This window comes from Talpa occidentalis, unplaced genomic scaffold, assembly GCF_014898055.3.
Source record: "Talpa occidentalis isolate TD23 unplaced genomic scaffold, MPIMG_talOcc4v2.1 talOcc4.15, whole genome shotgun sequence".
In the NCBI taxonomy this organism is placed as follows: Eukaryota; Metazoa; Chordata; class Mammalia; order Eulipotyphla; family Talpidae; genus Talpa; species Talpa occidentalis.
The window spans coordinates 12484597-12503062 of NW_023601543.1; the positions used below are offsets into that span (position 1 = coordinate 12484597).

The 18466-nt window shown below is 42.4% G+C and overlaps 1 protein-coding gene across 2 annotated transcripts in view; it reads left to right on the forward strand.

Annotated features, from left to right (window-relative positions):
- The window catches only part of GPC4 (glypican 4), a 93948-nt gene extending 76180 nt beyond the window's left edge, over positions 1 to 17768 (forward strand). For both annotated transcript variants that reach the window (XM_037511920.2, XM_037511921.2), the window contains exons 4-9: positions 6475 to 6640; positions 12345 to 12475; positions 12562 to 12729; positions 13751 to 13887; positions 15032 to 15207; positions 15318 to 17768. In XM_037511920.2, the coding sequence (XP_037367817.1) occupies positions 6475 to 6640; positions 12345 to 12475; positions 12562 to 12729; positions 13751 to 13887; positions 15032 to 15207; positions 15318 to 15520 (981 nt within the window). In that variant the 3' untranslated portion in view covers positions 15521 to 17768. The remainder of the gene's footprint in view (positions 1 to 6474; positions 6641 to 12344; positions 12476 to 12561; positions 12730 to 13750; positions 13888 to 15031; positions 15208 to 15317) is intronic.
- The last annotated feature ends 698 nt before the right edge of the window (positions 17769 to 18466 follow it).

The following is an 18466-nucleotide window of genomic DNA, read 5'->3' on the forward strand; positions in this document are numbered from 1 at the left end:
ATGTGGTGTGTGGAAAATGCAGGTTTATTTGATAGAAAGTCTCAATCTATATTAAAAAATAGTCTTTGCAAAGAAGGGAACTTTCTGGAAAGGCTTTTAATAGCAGACATGGCGTGCAGATGTCATGTTAAATATATATCCTGAGGAAGGCCAGGATGAATATTTTTACCAGCATTTTAATAAGTTAAAAGGGATTTTTTAAAAATCTCTATTTATGCATATAAGAAATGGGGTACAGGCCAGAGGTGTGGGGTGGGGGGGAGAGGATTCACCAGAGACAGTGGGGAACAGAACAGGCAGACTGACTGAAATATACTGCTGAGGGGAGTAGCGGGCGAGACAGGAGAGGTCTGCTGTGCCATGTGGGTAGCTTCCTGGCCGGGGATCAAACTTGTGCTGCAGTGGCTGTGGATAGCTTCATAGGTTGCGTCTTAACCCCCTGCGCCACCAGGGAGGCCCCCAATGGGATTTTTACATATATGAAACATAGACTGCCTCCTAAAATCTCAGTTCTACAGCATCGCTCCTAGAATTAGACTGGGAAATGGGCTATTACTATGTTGTCACTGTGGGTCAATAACTCAGCTTGGTCTTAACTGTGGGTCAATAACATCTCAGCCAAGTGACTTAATATACAAGTATGACCACAATAATGTTCCCTTCTATCATATTGCCCCCAAACAGTTAAAAAAAAAAACAAACCAGCTCATTCCTACATAAGTAATGTCAAAACCATTTTCTTATATAATGTTCAGGTTTCTAGTAGAAATTGACCATCTCTACATTTAGCTGCAATTCTTTCAAAATGCTATAATGTTGATGAAAATAGACATTGTCTTTGGTTTTGTTCAAATGAACCCTTTTCTCTCCATGGCCAGCAACATTTGCTTGAGCCTTTCAATGGTTTGTGAGTAGGGGCCAATGAGTGATCTATATTTTTTTTTCACCCCTACAACATCTTGAAATGTTCTGAGGATATTGCATTGGCTGAATAAGTCAGTGGTGTTTATTAAACAATATGTCATCTCAGCCAAGTGAATGGTCAAATATTGCTCTGTGTAGAACATTTGCATCCTAACTTGCCACCCAATATAAATACTGATTCATTTGGTCAATAAATGCAAATTTTCACTTAAAAAAATCCATTCCAGTAGCTATGTTCACTCCCAAGTGAGTGTCCTGCGCTGGGTATGAGAGCGGTGGAGAAGGGGCAGTCCTGTGTATAGCTACTCCCAGTTTCTACAGTCTGTCACTCAGAAGAAGCCATTCAGATACATATCAAGGAAGTCGAATGTATCTTTTCTAGAAGTGACCTGCTCGGGTTCAAATTGTGTCTCTGCCATTTACTGAAAGACCTCATGTGAGTCCCTTAATCTTTTCTGACCTCTGCTTCCTCATCTGTGACACGAGATGGTCATACTCATATAGGAGTATATTGAGACACAAATGAATAGATGCATGTAAAGTACTTAGAACAGAGGATTGGCCATAATAAGTTTTCTATATCATATAAGTAAGCAGAATTATATAATAGCTACCTATAAGAGTAGACAAATAATTCTGAAATAGAACAGAATATTTTTCTCTTGAATCTTGACATAAAGACCTTCACATGAATGAAGCCATAGAAATGAAATAAGCATATTCTCTCTGATGCCGTAAGCCATTGTTTGTGTTAGTGGTTCAGCAGGAAAAATACAGTTTTTCTTTTCCTAGATATCATTTTGAGAAGCAACTATTTAATCCCTAAGAGAGGTCTGGAAAATGTGACTTACAAAAGCAGACATAACCCATACTCCCACACCTACCCCAGCCCAAAGGATTCTGTAAGCCACTGACCTCTGGGCTCAACAGATTCTTCTGAAAGCTGATCAAATATATTAGTCAAGAGGTATGACCCAAAGGAGCAAGCAGATCATTTTCAGTGGCATGCCGTGCTCTAAAGAATCAACACATGACTGAGGATTAAAGGAAGACCTTGGGTCCCCGTGTGGCATGATCTACCCCTTGGTCTTGGGTCTCATAGTAAATCCACTTAACTAAATAAGTAATTTTGGGGGCTGGAAATAAGTGATTTGGGACTGGAAGCATCCATGGTTTAACTTGCAATTGAACTAAGAATCTAGCAGACCACTTCCTAGAATTAAAAGAGAAAAGGAGAAGGAAAGGACATTATTTGAAAAAGAATGTTTCTTGAATATAACTGTTAAATTTAAATTTTTTGTTTATTTCCTAAAGGCCCTGTGCCATTTGGAAATTATTTGTGTTTTCTAGGACAGGGTTCATATTCTAACACAAATTCCTACTTGCCTTGATACCTTATCATAAATACAGTCCAGAGTATTCCCTGGTACAGTGGGCACTCAGTAACTATTTATTGACACTTTAACTTTCTACATTTCTTGTTACTCTAAGGCATTGTTTACTCTTAAGTAAGCATAATATTCCACAAATGCCAAGTACTCTTCTATGGTTTTTCGTAGACATTTACATAACTCATTACCTCTCTAAAATCCAGCCAGTTAGCCATCTCACCTTTGTAGAACCTAACTAAAATTAAGAAACAACCAGTACTTAAGATAAGAGCTTTATATCTTCTTTTTAAGAAGGCAGGATGACATGATATATCTGGGAAAGCTGTTCATGACAAATGTTGGAAGAGGTACGATACTTAAGTCAAATGTAGATACTTCTTAAATCAAAAGTAGCAGTGTGACTGTCAGCAACTGCACTAATCTTTTTGGTTTTGAGTTTCTTATCTCTTAAAGTGAGAACTAGATTCATTGTTCTCCAAGGCCCTTTCCAACTCTGAAGATTTCTGTGACCCTAGGATTCTCCTGTCCAGGCCTGTTTGCTCATAATGAGGGAGGGACCAGTGTGAAATTTGTAACCATCTGCTACTTGAAAGAAAAGTACTTCTGACTAGCCAGAATGGCCATTCCTGCAAGGTATTGGCTAGCCAAGATTTACTGAATATGAATGCATAGTTAAAAGGACTAATTTAGGTCCTAGGAAAACATTTGGGACTGGTTGAACTGTGAAAAAAATCATGATTCTTCATAGGGAATGTTGACTTGAGTATACAATTATCACACTTTTGTGATAATTTAGGCAAGAGTTCTGTTTGGGGTGAGAGAGAGAGAGAGAGAGAGAGAGAGAGAGAGCGAGCACACGCACGTGCAATACATAGGATCCTAGCAGTTAAAGTTTTTCTCCTGATTGTGCTAACCCCCCTCCCTGTTCCTAATGGGACTGCGATAAGTGGTATCCCGAGTAACAGTCCAGAGCAGGTGAAGTACTCTGCTCTGCATCCCTGCATCTGTCCTTGTGGTGGTATCTGCTTTCAAAAGCCTGTGTTTGCAAAACTGGCTGATACTGATAAAGAATGCATGCATCCTCTGATACTAACTTCAGAAGGGGGGGGGGCAGGATGTGGGTTGTGCAGAGAGAATGAGAAGACAAGTACTTTCACTTAACTGCCAGCATGTGATACCAAGCCATGGTCCCTTCCAAGCATTGGTGAAAATGAGTGACAGGATGGAGCCAGCTTTTCTGTGGCCAAGACAGTTTCTCCTTATAGAACTAGAAAGATGAGACTCAGCCACGTTTCTCTACAGATGAGACATCTAGTCCGCTTTGACTTCTAAACAGCTTTCATTCTTGTTGCTTCCCTTCCTTGTTAGTTTTTGATAACCCTGTGTCCTACTATATGGTGTCTTAGTTCTTTCCTGGTGTTCAGGCCCTTCAAATCCCCCACCCCACACTAAGAGGACAGCTTATGCTTGGTACATTGTCTTATAGCTTTTTGCTTTGCATTTTCCCTTACTGCATGTTTTCTTGTGACTACTTAAATCCAATCCTTTGTTTAAAATTGCGCCAAAGTCTCACCTCTTCCATAAACCGGTCCTTGAACACCATGCTTTACTGCTCCCAAGCCTTGGAAGGCCTTCATATAACCCTAAGTTAAAATTTACTCATTCTTCCCTGTAGAGTACATTAAATTTTCCCCTTTTTATTGAAGTAACATGGCATTATAGTAGCATATATTTCAGGAGTTGATTGTTGAGAATATATGTTGTAAATTCTATATTAAATTTACTACAAAAAGCCCACATCTATTCTTCACCATACCATTAATATTGCCTTGTGCATAGCTACTAGCACAGAATGGAGTATGCACTGGGTGTCCTTCTAAATCTTGATTTTGGGGGTTGGATTAAGGTCTAAAGGGCAGCCCTAAGAGTCAATGTGGTTGAAAAGGTGCTTGTATCTGGCAAGACAAACACAGTGATGGTAGAGGTAATACCGTGTGTGTGGTGGGAAGGTGAACCAAGCCTCTATGAATTTGCCTCACAGCTAATTCTGAAAATTTCTTTGTAAAAGGCCATACATATAATTGAACCATTTAAAATGAGTGGGGAGTAGGAAGGGAGGCGAATGGGAGTTTGTAGGGTGGGAGGTATACTCAGTGCTGTTGTTCAAGGCAATTCAGAGTTCATCCCTCCCTTCTTTCCAGCACACACCTGCCCTTTATCTAATCTTAAGCCAGCGATAGCTTCAGGAAGCAGGCCAGCTGTACTAAATTTGATCCACGACAACAGCTCTGTTCAGTTTTATGGCCAAGCCTTCATTGTCAACTTGATAGTCGTAATTTTCCCCCCTTATTTGGAAAATAAAGGTTGTTCCTAATTGTATTTTATTAGTATTTTTATTTTTTACTGATGTAACATTGGTTTACAGTAGTGGATATGGTTTAGGGGAGTGGATTCACACCTCCTCAGTTGTATTCTGCCACTGTACCCCCACCATCTAAGCACCCACAGTCCTTTACCCTTGGCCACTGGGCCCCCTCCCACTCTTGTTTCCACCTCTGTCCTATCTCACCCACTGATAGCCTTGATTCTGCACTCAGGTCTAGGATTTATATTGGTTTAGTTTTGTCAGTTCCTTTGTTTTGTTTCTCTGTATTGCACATGTGAGTGAAGTACAGTATTTGTCTTTCTCCTTTTGACTGTTTTACTTAGCATAATTCCCTCGACTTTCATTCATGCTGTCATAAATGGCAAGCGTTCATCTTTTTTTTTAATAGCTGAGTAATATTATGTTGTGTATATATACCAGGTCTTCTCAATCCACTGCTCTTTCTATAGGCACATAGGTTGTTCCCATAACTTGGCTATTGTAAACGTGGCTGCAATGAACAAAGGAATGCAGATATCCCTTTGAATTAGTGGTTTTGCATTCTTCATGTATTATAGATACCTAGGAGTAGAATTTCTGGATCATGTAGTAGCTCTATTTTTGATGTTTCAAGGAACTTCCATACTGTTTTCCATAGAAACTGGACCAGTCTACATTTCCCCCAATAGCGTGTGAAGGTTCCTTTTCTCTCCACACTAATGAAAACCTTAGTTTGTAGTTTTTTTGATATGGGCCATTCTCACTGTAATAAGGTGGTATCTCACTCTGGTTTTGATTTGCATTTCCCAATAAGTGATGTTGAACATTTTCTCATGTACCTGTTGACCATGTTTATGGTTTTGTTGGAGAAGTGTACATTCAGCTTTTCTGCCCCCCCCCTTTTTGGATTGGGCTATTTGTTCTCTCTTTGTTGCATTGTATGAGTTATTTGTAGATATTGAATATTAGTCCCTTGTCAGATTTGATATGCAAATAGTTTCTCCCATTCAGTTCATTGTCTTTGCCTTAATGATAGTTTCTTCCAAGGTATAGATGCTTTCTTGTTTGATGTAGTGCCATTCATTTATTTTGCTTTTATTTTCCTTGATGTTGGAGTCAAATTCCCTGTGACATCCCCGAAGCCCTTCTCATGGAGTGTTTTGCCTGTTTTTTTTCTATGTATTTTATTGTTTCTGGTCTTACATGCAAGTGTTTAATTCATGTTGAGTTAGTTTTTATGTATTGTGAGAGGTAGTGGTTTTGTTTCATTCTTTTTCATGTGACTGACCAGTTTTTCCTGCAACATTTGTTGAAGAGACCTTCCTTTTTCCATTGTATACCTTTCACTCCTTTATCATAGATTAGCTGTTCATATAAATGAGGGTTTATTTGTGAGCTCTCAATTCTATTCCATTGGTCTGTGTATCTATTTTTATGCCAATACCATACATACTCTTTTGATTACTATACTCTTCTATCTTCTAGTGTATTTTGCAGTTTTGGGGAGTGTGATACCTCCTCTCTTCTATTTTTTTGTTAAGATTGCTTTGGCTATTTTGAGGTCTTTTTCTCATTCCATATAAATTTTAATAACGTTTGCTCTATTTCTTCAAAGAATGATACTGAAACTTTGATAGGGATTGCATGATGTCCGCATATAGCTATGAGTAGGATGGCCATTTTAACGATGTTAATTCTTCTGATCTACCTGTATGGAATATTTTTCCATTTCTTTGATTTCTGTGTTTTCCTGTGCTCCACCATTGTCTTTTTTTTCTTCTTTTCCCAAATTAGGTAAATCCCACAGCCGAGTGTACCCATGCCCTGTTGAAGATGATCTACTGCTCTCACTGCCAGGGCCTCGTGACTGTGAAGCCTTGTTACAACTACTGCTCAAACATCATGAGAGGCTGTTTGGCCAACCAAGGGGACCTGGATATTGAGTGGAACAACTTCATAGGTGAGCAAGCCATTAATGTGTTTGTCTTGCAGGAGAGAACTTGGTTTCCCACCACAAGGAAAGTTGTGATAGTCAGTTCTGAAATTTCTTTTCGTTGTTTAATGTTTGCCAGAGTCTTAACTGTGCTCAAAGTCCAGCCCATTTGACCAGTAAATGTTAACTTGAGCTAATGCTGGTATTTCTGAAGACATTAGAGTATGATTACTAAATTCAATAACAAGAAAGTGACTTTGATATTTTCCACCTAAAGGTCAGTTTTAGTTATGCATGGAAGGCATGTATCCATGTAAATGCTGGAGTACAGACACCCCTGAGCTGTGAAAGTGGCTTTTAAAATGTTAATATCGGGCCTCCCGTGGCACAGCGGTTGAGCCCTGGGTTGTGAAGCTGCCCGCAGCCTGGGCAACGCCGGTTGGATCCCCAGCTGCTCCCTGGCCACTGGAGGAGGGTCTCACATGGCGCGCAGACCTCTCCTGCCGCCCGCTGCTCCCCTCAGCAGTGTACTTCGATTCTGCTCCCAGCTCTGGCTCTGGTGAATTCTCTCACCCTCCCACGCTTCTAACTGTACCCAGTGCTTGTATAAATAAATAAATAAATCTTTAAAAAAATAAGTAAATAAATAGTTTAAAAAAAATAAAATGTTAATATCTGTTACACTACAACTGGATCATCTGCAAACTGGCCAGATACCCATAGGATGTTTGGATCAGGTTAAATTGGATTGTGGAAATGTAGGGGTTCTGTTTCTATAGAGGACTTAATAATACAATTAATAATACACTGCTGGTCACAGTGGAAGGTCTTTTGCCCTAATTATTTTAGAGGTAAGTGTCCCCCCATATACCTTCTATCTGGAAACCATTCCTGGAACCCAGACAGCAATGTAAGGGGAGTGGCCAGTTTCTGTTAGGGTTTGGAGAAAAGGATACATTAAGGATAATTTCAGTGCCCTGTCAGTCAGCAGCTCCCTCGATACCTTCTTAGTATGTGTATTTATGTGTATTAGTCCCGAACATCAGTGACCAGAATCCCTGATCCTCGTGCTGAGCGCTAGCGGGGTCTCTCACACACACACACACACACACACACACACACACACAAACACACTCTCTCTCTCTCACTCTCTCTCTCTCTAACAGGCCGCAACAAACTCTGATGCCCATTCCCTTCCCCTGTCACCCTTGTATAATTGCAGAGTTAGAGTGCTTTATAAATACCGATTTTTCACATATTAGTCCATTTTTCATGGGAACATGTATGTAATTTGCTTGCTTGGTTTTTTTTTTTGGGGGGGTCGGAATTGGAGCTGGTGAATGCTTTTTAGTCTGCTGGAGAACTAATTACCATATTAACTGTTTGAAAGTGCATCAATAAATTGGCTCCAATAGATTGTTGAGAACACAGACCCAGGAAGAAAAAAAAAGTGAATATTAAGCACTTCAGCACAATTGTAGCCTAACTAGCTCAAAGCTAGAAGACCTGAAGAAATCTTTTACACACAGAAAACCAGAATCACATGAAAGGAAAGGCATACGAGCAGCAAAGACACACGCATGGCACGTCGTGCCCAGAGAGAAGCCATGGGAGAAACTGTTGCTTTAAAATATTTCCCATGAAAATAAAAGCTGATGGCATTTCCAGATCTAAAAGTTGACTTTTTTCTTTTTTTAATCCCATTACCACCCCCACACCCAGATGTCAAGTTTGCAGTTTGCTTTGGATAAATGCTTTTTTTTTTTTTAAAGTTAGTTGGCCTTTCCCCTATAACCTCTAATGTGCTAGTTCTCTGAGCAGAGGAGGAGAATTTGCCATGCAATACAGAAAATGGTCTAGTGTTGCTAACTTTTCTACAAACAGAAGGAATCAAGTACAGGGGGGCATGTCCCTTGTGCTGTAATATTCTAACATGTCCGGCAGAAGCTGTAACTAATGTCCTCATATCCTAGTATTAAAATACAAATTCGTCTACATATTTTTGCAAGAGTTTGCGGGTCCATATCAAATCAAAATCCAAACTACAACTTGCTTTTAATGAATGTTTTCAACCGGCTACTCTAAGACAAGCAGGACTTTAAGTTGCTATCATTGTTGTATGTTTTCAGAATTGCATTTGTTTTCTTTCAAGAAATAAAGTTGAACCCAAATGTAAGATGATAGGATTTCTGAATCAATTTTCCTCTGTTGTTCTAAGTGATCTTTTTTGGAGGGATATAATTGTATCTGAACTTCATTTTTAATGGGTATTATATTCTTATTTTTAATAAGCTAATAGAAAAGGCCAAGAGTAATGGACATTGTTAATCTCCAGTGCTGTTTCATGAATTCTCACAAGGGTTTAATTAATTTGCTCTGTGTTTGTAGAATCCAATCCCAATTTACATGCCTCTGCAGTGAGTTTTCTTTCTTCTTTGCAAGGAATTTTTCCTTCCCCTTTAACTGACTGCCGTTAATGAATGGTCAAGGGCTTCTCCCCCCATTTCTTTAAATCAGATGTTGGGGTTAAGTCGGGAAACTGCCTTTTGTTTTTCCAGTCGGGTCGTGAAACTGAAGATGTGCGTTTCTGATTATCAGCCAGCACAGCGCAAAAGGAATCATTTTCCCTAGTGACAAGGGGATGCATTATTGGGGCAGGACACAACTCAGTGCCAGAATCCTGAACACTGAAATCCTGCAGTTGAACTAGACCCTTTAAGAGACTAATCTGCCTTCTTGCTGCCATGCCTGCCCTCTCCTCTCTTTAGCTGCATGTTCAAGTCTTGTCAACCTTTATCACATGGTTGCACATAGTTGAAATACATTGGACCTGGTCAATATGGAACCTTAAGTTTGGAAACATAAAACATAGTGACCACTTTATGGAACAATTTCTGGAGCATCATGAATTCTACTTAGGTGCAAATTGTTCACCATCACATAGTGTGGTTGTGTTAACATCCATTTGACTCACAGCCAACCTTAGTAGTGTCACATGTTGCTGCCAGCAGGAATTTGATGTGGGGTGTTGGGCTTACTGGTGGGATAACAGCCAGGTCCTGGCAGGAGGTAGGAGCCGGCCAGGTATCCGGCTGACCAAGATCAACCAGAGGTAAAATCAAAACACCAGACCTGATAGACAGTCTTTGGCTTTCTAGTGGGGGATCTAACCCAGTGGACCACTGCAGGAAGAGGCCGAGTGTGGCCAATCAGGACTCCCCCTGGGTTACAGGCAGCTTTGGCTCCTGAGCCTCAGGCTCCAGGAAGAATGCATCCTCATTCACATTCTTCAGCAGCACGACAGGCAACGCCATGGCACCGGCCCCAACAAAGGCCCGGCTTCACTCTCCATTCCCAGGCCCTTGTGTATGGCAGGCCGGCTCAGAGTTTACAAAGACGCCAAACAGCCAGAAGAATTGGGGCTTATGTTTCCTTTCAGTCTTTCACAAACACACGAGTGATCTGGCCTTTCCTCACCACTAGGGGAATTTGGAGCTACAAAGTGTGCTCCCCCGCCCGGGTCTAAACCTCTGCGTTTTGGATGTTGATTATCTGTCTATTCATAATATTTTTATTTGGAGCCAGCGACTTCTTCTAGGCGACGAAGGAATGTGCTTTCTGTACATGGCGGCCGTGATGCTTTGACAGTGATGAACACATTCAAGTTTTGCTCCACTTGTTTACAAAAGTCTCCTTTTGCTAGCACATCAAAAGCATTTTTTCTCTCCTCTAGTACAATGGCATATTCATGCTGGCAGCCTTTACTTAGAGGTTGGAAGCGTCACTTACTGGCGCTTACCACAATGCCATCTGAAACTTCATTTGTTATTACTTTAAAAAAAAAATGCATTGCACGGAAATCTATTTGTGGTTTGTGACATCGGAATTCTAGTTTAGAGAAATGACCTCGTGCTTTTAAATGTTGCATTGCATTTGTTCTAGGTTGAAGGTGAAAGGTTGACCAAATTTGGTTTCATTGATATGCTGATGTTTAAACACAGCCTTCCCCCTAGAAAGCTTAGGTAGAAGTTCAGCTGGGGCCTGGAGTATTCTTTGAGCAGAAGATAGACTCTTCTGGAAATGAGATCTTTCTAGTAGTTCTCCTGGGACTACCCCGAAGACTGGGATCCTACTATCCTTTTCCTGTCATGCTTTAAGCCCTCAATTGTAAAAGGGGAGAAACGAGTTTAAAGACTCACTGCCTGTCATTACTGAAGCATCCTTTATCTCATTTGGAGAGTGCATTTCCCATTTCTTCTGATTTTGCACTGTAAGTTTCAGTTAAAAGTACTAAATCTTTACAATCACAACAGATATGTATGACAAGAAAGCAAACACAACATATTTTGTTAAAGAGATGTGGTATGTGCTGAATAATTCTAGACGCCTCCAGAACCTACAGGTAACTTGCAGAGAGAGAGTGATCTCTGAAGACATGCTGTGAACACATAGTTTTGTGTTCTGTGTCTTATGTTGTCTTTTCCCGCAAGTAAAAAGAGGGTTGTATGTATTTTGCTTTAAAAGTAAATCTAGGCCCTTTTATTTGAAATGGGAATTTAATCTTAATGCAAAAATTGCATTTTTCACAATTTCATTCTTTGAAAAGTCATTAGAATTCCCAGGAACACTTTCATTTGTGTTTTCCAACTGTGCACTCGGGGATCTGAAAGGGTTTCATTAAAAAATGAAAGAAAAGAATTGGCATGCCAGGATTTTAACTGATTTATGTTTTTGACTCTTGTAACTTGGACATGAGAGAAAAAGACCCTAGGAAGCCTTGGGGGAGAGCTGGCATGGGCTTCTGCCTACAGCCTTTGGTTTTTCAGGTGGGAGTGAGCTGGCCTCGCATTGACGGCACTGACATAATGAAGGGAGGAATAGAATAATCAGTGTAATAGAAGATTCTTGATAGGGTTCCTTGCTGGGGAACTGTAGGATCAAGAGTTCATCTACCATTTTACCCTTTGGATGCACAGTGACTAACTGCAATTTGGTGAAATAGAAATAGGTGGTAACTGGGGCCTCCCTGGTGGTGTAGGGGTTAAGTCTCAGTGCTACATCTGCAATGGCAAGGTGGCCTGAGTTCAATCCCCGGCCAGGGAGATGACCCACATGGCACAGCAGACCTCTCCTGTCTCACCTGCTGCTCAGCTCAGCAGTACATTTCAGTCAATCTGCCTGTTCTGCTCCCCACTCTGTCTCTGGTGAATCCTCTCACCCCCTGCATCTCTGGACTGTACCCCAGTTCTTGTATGCAAAATAAATAAAATTAATGAAAATCTTACAATAAATAAATAATTCTTTTTTCTTAAAGATTAATTTTTATACAAGAACCGGGGTACAGGCCAGATATGCGGTAGGGTGAGAGGATTCACTAGAGACAGAGCAGGGAACAGAACAGGCAGCCTGAAGAAATACACTGCTGAGGGGAGCAGCGGGTGAGACACGACATGTTTGCTTCACCATGTGAGATTCTCGCCAGCCGAACCCACCCTGCAGAGGCTGCGGACTGCTTCACAGTGCAGCGCTCAACCGCCTGCGCCACCAGGGAGGCCCAAATGAGTAATTCTTTAAATAATTATATGGTAGCTACTTTCAGTGTGTTCCTTCTTCTCTCCCCTTTCCCCACCATACACACAAAACAGGCCAGTGAAATAATTAGACTGATTGGCCACCCCAGCAATTGATTTACTTCTTCTTCTGTATTTTTCTTCCCTGCACCCCCTGGTAGATGCTATGCTTATGGTGGCGGAGAGGCTAGAGGGTCCTTTCAACATCGAGTCAGTCATGGACCCCATTGATGTGAAGATTTCTGATGCTATCATGAACATGCAGGAGAACAGCGTGCAGGTGTCTCAGAAGGTAACGAGGGCGGCAGAGTGGAAAGGAGCGTGCCCGGGCCCCTCCAGTATGTGACTTTCTAACATACCACGTTTGCTGCAATGCAGGTTTTCCAGGGCTGTGGACCCCCCAAGCCCGTCCCAGCTGGACGGATTTCCCGGTCTGTCCCTGAAAGTGCGGCATTCAGTACCTTCAGTGCCTTCAGCGCGCGCTTCAGACCGTACCACCCCGAGGAACGCCCCACCACAGCGGCTGGCACTAGTTTGGACCGACTGGTGAGCGCTTTGGCAGAAATGGCAGTGTTTAATGACAAAGAACTGAAAACATTTGCTCCAAGGGCATTTTTAGTTGGAAGGCTAACAAATGGGGGTGTTCCAGGTACAGCTTTTCAAGCCAAGTACATGTGGATATCAGTAAATCTGTCTTTTCTCATTTTCTCGCTCAGAACGTTTCAGAGCTAGTCTTGAATATGCGATGTAAAAAGTCTTAGCTTATAGAGGCAGTGTGGGGGGTGGCAGCAAAAGGGAGAGGGGGCGCTGTGGACTAAGGTGAAGGTCTGTGCGTGTCTTGGAGGTGGACATGGTGTGGTCACTTCCATCTAAAGAGGTGTGATCTTATTACTTCTGTGTCATGGACTGTGCTGTAAACCTATGTTACCTCAGAAAAGCAATAATACAATTTTAAAAAGTCTCACCTCAAAGCCTGCCTTTGTTTCACTGTATATTTATGACATGTCTGTTATGCGAAGGCTAAAACCAGCAAAGAGGGAGAAGCAGGTACCCCCGGGCCTGCTAATGTACTGATGTCTGAATCTGTGGTAGGACGGGAGGATGACAGTACAACCAACTGCTCACAAGACAGTGTGCTGCAAACACAGGCGCACAGAGGATTGGGAGGGCTGAGTGGGCTGGGAGAGCAGTGATGGGCACATGGCATGGAGTAGAGAACTTGAAGAAGCTTGATCATGAATACAAAGACTTTCGGGAAGAGAAGGGGTCTTACCCGTCTGTCTCCAGGCCATGAAACCTGGTGGAGTTCAGAGGGAAGGCAGAATGAAGAGAGATGGCATGGAGAAGGTCTGGGCAGCTCCTGCAGAGTTGGCATGCCACATGAATTCATTTGGGTAATTTGGTGCTTCTGAGAATAAACCTGATGTGCATTTTTCTCTTCTGTGTAAAGCTGAGAATGAATTGCCCATCACTCTTGGGAGACTTGAGATTAGATGGGACCAAAGGCACACTGATGAGGTGGTGTGCTGTGTTGTTCTACAGAGGTCTTTTTTTCCTTCTCAATTAGGTTACTGACGTCAAGGAGAAACTGAAGCAGGCCAAAAAGTTCTGGTCCTCTCTTCCTAGCAACGTGTGCAACGACGAGAGGATGGCTGCGGGGAATGGCAATGAGGACGACTGCTGGAACGGGAAGGGCAAGAGCAGGTTAGCCTTGGTTCATGACCTGTGCAATCTCTCCCTTCCTGCATGCCTGGGGAACTCTCAGAGAAGATCTCCTTCGTTAAGGCCTCAGGAAGCAATTCGTGGTAGACAGGAGCCGCAGGGACAACTGCTAGTCAGTCTTCAGAATGGACTTGGCTGTGTGAGTCTTGGAAAGGTGGCACCCAGCTACTTGCAGAGAGCCTTGGGGCAGAAGTTCATAGCACTGGTTCTCTTCTGGCAGTAGGGCTGCAGCCTGGGGAATGAGCGTACCAATCATGTTATTGGTTTTCAAATATCTCACACCTGTGGTATTTGGTGCAGTGGCCTGGCCTCATAAAGCACCAGTTCTCAAGAAGTCCCATGCCCTTATTTGAGGATGCTCTGTGTCCCTTCCCTGCGCAACTCAGTACCTTAGATAAGCACCCGGTCCTGGAGACTTCATGTCACCCACTAACCTGCACCGGGGGTAGTTTCCAGAAAACATCATTGTCCAATTGGAGAAACAAGACATGTACCCAGAAAAAGAAGACAATCAAATTCATTAGAAAAGGAAAAAATTCGCTGACTGTAGATTATTTTTTTTAAAGATTTATTTATTTATGCATACAAGGGACACAGGCCAGAGGTGTGGGGGGTGAGAGGATTCACCAGAGACAGAGTGGGGAGCAGAACAGGCAGATTGACTGAAATACACTGCTGAGGGGAGCAGTGGGCGAGTCAGGAGAGGTCTGCTGTGCCCTGTGGGTAGCTCCCTGGCCGGGGATCAAACTTGTGCTGCAGAGGCTGCGGATAGCTTCATAGGTTGCGTCTTGACCCCTTGTGCCACCAGAGAGGCCCTGACCATAGATTGGAGGCATGCAGAGGGAGAGGAGGAGGGGTGAGATAGGAGGGAGCACCATGGACTGTGGTGGAGGACTCAGTGCTTGGTTGGTAGGAGAGTTATGGTGACCACACCTGAGGGGAGAAATCCTATCCTGTCAGAATATTCACAAGGATGTAAAACAATGGCCCTTCATTTAAAAACTTCAGCTGATGGATTCGGATTCCCGTATTCAGTAGCAGCCCTCTGGGCTGGTAGAAGTCTGTGCTGCCCGGCTCCAGCCTTTTGTTCTGCTGCTCATCTGTACGCGGTCCTTTCTCCCCTCAGGTACCTGTTTGCAGTGACTGGAAATGGATTAGCGAACCAGGGCAATAATCCGGAGGTCCAGGTGGACACCAGCAAACCAGACGTAGTGATCCTTCGCCAGATCATGGCGCTTCGGGTTATGACCAGTAAGATGAAGAACGCGTACAACGGCAACGACGTGGACTTCTTTGATATCAGTAAGTACCGGGAGGTCGTCAAGCATGCGTTGCTCCCGGCGCCCTTGGAGCGAGAACAAGTGGAACAAAGTCTCTCCCATTTTTGTTCTTTTTCTTTTTTTCAAAAACAGGTGACGAAAGCAGCGGAGAAGGCAGTGGCAGCGGCTGCGAGGACCAGCAGTGCCCCTCGGAGTTCGAGTACAACGCGACGGTCCACGCGGGGAAGAACGCCAACGAGAAGGCCAGCAGCGCTGCTGCCCTGGCGGGGACACAGCCCTACCTCCTGACTGGCTTCTGCATCTTGTTCCTGGCCGTGCAGAGAGAGTGGAGATAATTCCCCATCCTAGAGAGAGAAAGTGTTCACCATCAGAAAGTTAAAGAGGCGCCGGTTATCATTTTTTATACCATTCTAGTGACTTTGCTTTTTAAACGAATGGACAACGATGTACAGTTTTTACTATGTGGCCACCGGTTTTACAAATTTTGACTTTTTTCATTCAGTTTTGGAGTGGGGGGGGGGAAGGAGACTATCCATAAAGTCAGTTCCTGCGCCCCCAGAATCCTGTTAAACGTGGCTGACAGTGTAGGGCCAGAGCTGTAGCTAGCTGTGCATTTGTGGTTTTTATCACGATTGTTTTTTTTTTTTTTTTTTTTTCCTTTTTGTTTGTGGGTTTTTTCCTTCAGTTATGATGTCACCTTGTTTCTTAAAAGCAAACCAGGGTCCTTTCTTGGCATGTAATATGTACGTATTTCTGAAATATTAAATAGCTGTACAGAAGCAGGTTTTATTTATCATGTTATCTTATTAAAAGAAAAAGCCCAACAAGCAGTAAAATTTCCATTTATCCCTGTTTTAGTTGCCTTATCTGGAGAGAAGCGGAGGTGACTGTTTCATCATTATTGTTAAGTTAGGACAGAATGTGAAGGCACGGGGGCTGGTCAGGTTGCACTCAAGCACCGATACAAGAAGGTTATACTTCATTTCTAGCTGGTGACTGGAAGAGACTGCAGACTACCCATTTGGTCGAGTTGGGTTGCATAGACTAAGATCACAGGGAGGTCCATTTCTTGAACCCGCTTATATTTAAAGTGTAACCCACTTAGAAGATTGTTGATCCCTACTCCCTAGAAGAGATCGGGTATTCAGGATGTCCCAGTTACCATATATTCACACTTAGTTTGGGGAGGGTGGGTTTTGGGGGTTTGTTTTTTTCTTTTCTTTTTGTTACTCCAGGCAAGTTAGCAAGCCACTGTCTCCTGGTCTTCTTGTCCACACCGACACTCTTTGGATGGATACCCCAATGGTGATACCAAGTGACCCACAATCTCATTTGGTTCCCCTTGTTACTATGTTCTGGACCTCAAACTCAACTGTATAAGTGGGAGAGCTATCTGGGGGGTAGCCAGAATTGGGGTACAGCCTGGGCTCAGGGAATAACTGGCAACACCCGAGGAAAGTTTTTCTGTGCAGGTGTTTTTGCACTTGCTTTGAATCCCAGTTTTTTTTCAGAGATTCTGTTCTTACTGAGTTTTTCTGACCCAAACCCCTCTGACCAGAAAGGTGAAGTTCTTGTAGTAACTGATATAAGTTAGGCCACTTGGGGAGAACTCAGCATCCTGATTTTTTCAAGTGTCATTGGGGATTTTTTTGGGGGGGGAGAGGGCAGGGAGTTGGGCATAGGTAGAGCTGAGGATACTGCCTCATAGGGGTGACCCTCTAGCCCCTGAGGGAATTGGCACAGGCCATGTCCACTATCCCAGGCCAAAGACTAATAGCTGCCTTGGCCCCTTACGAACTGGTCCCTTTATCCTTACCAATGACAGCTCATAAAACCATGAAAATGTACCAGATCACTGCAAAAGGAGTCCCCAGAATCAATTTCTGCAAGTCTCTTCCTGCTTTAGACAGCCATTAAGATCACAACTAATTCTACAGAAGCCAAAACCCACAGAGGTTGTTTGTGTTCTTGTTCAATCTTCAGTTGTAAGAGTAATTCTCTATTTTTATATTGAAACATAATTACTTGATAGCTCAGGGTCTACATTTCATTCAACTTTTTACACCAAATTCTACAGAACGGTCAAAATGGAATATCGGGGGCTGTTGTAAACAGAGGCTTAATTTTATTAGAAGTAGCCAGTTATTTATTAAAGCATGATGTTAATAAAATAGGCATATTCTGGTTGGTGTGTATAAGTGTTTTTTTTTTTAATCACAGAAGACATAAAATTGAAGAGGCGCTCCATTAATGTATGAGGAAAAATGGATTGTAAGTAGCTAAGCTGCCTTGTGAGAACTTGGAAAATCTGCTGATTCTTAGTAACTACCTCAGTTGTGAGGAATTTCCTTTTTAGCTTAGACTGCTATTACTTTTACTTGGTAGAAATGAATCTGGTCTCCAAAATGTGGCTCAAAGAGTTATCCCCATAGACCTTGTTAGATTGTTTTTAATTTAAAACCTTGAACTCTGCCCAGCTGTTTTCTTTCAGTCAGGTTCTTTAAACCAATAACATTTTCCAAATTAAATGTTCTTGAAGGTTCTTCTGGACTCTTACTGATTTGTTTTCTTTCTTTGCATTACCCCCCCCCCCCCCCCCCCCCCGTTACCCTTTTATTATTCAAATTGTCTCTTGCTTTTGAACTTGAACTATGAAATAAACAAATCATAGATTTTTCCATTCAGGTCTGACTGGATAACTCTTGGCTTGTAACCAGCTGGCTGGCTCACCCCCTCACTCCCTTTACCACCCCCCCACCCCAAGAATAGATGCAAGTTGAATATTTTAAAACCTTAAGAGTTCAGAATATGGGGTAGAATAAAGGCTTTGTTGGGAGACCTGACTTTTCCAAAGTCTCAGTTAATGGCATATGAAGGTTTTATGTTTTATAAAGTCATTTATAAATTATTTTTCTTTCAAACATTTCTCCCATTCTGTACCTTAAAGTATTTTTCACTTTTCTGTTTATATTTTATTTCAAAGCTCATCAGTAATTAGCAACTATTATTTTGATAAAAGAAAAAGCACATAGAATTGACTTGCCTTTTTAAAGATTTTTTTTTAAGTTGTTTTTTTTTTTTTTTTTAAATAGAGGCATGTTTTATTTATTTATTTATTTGTTTGTTTGTTTTGTTTATACATGCACTGGGTACAGTCAGAAGCGCAGGAGGGTGAGAGAATTCACCAGAGCCAGAGCAGGGAGCAGAGCAGGCAGAAGGACCGAAGTACACTGCTGAGGGGAGCAGCGGGCGGCAGGAGAGGTCTGCGCGCCATGTGGGAC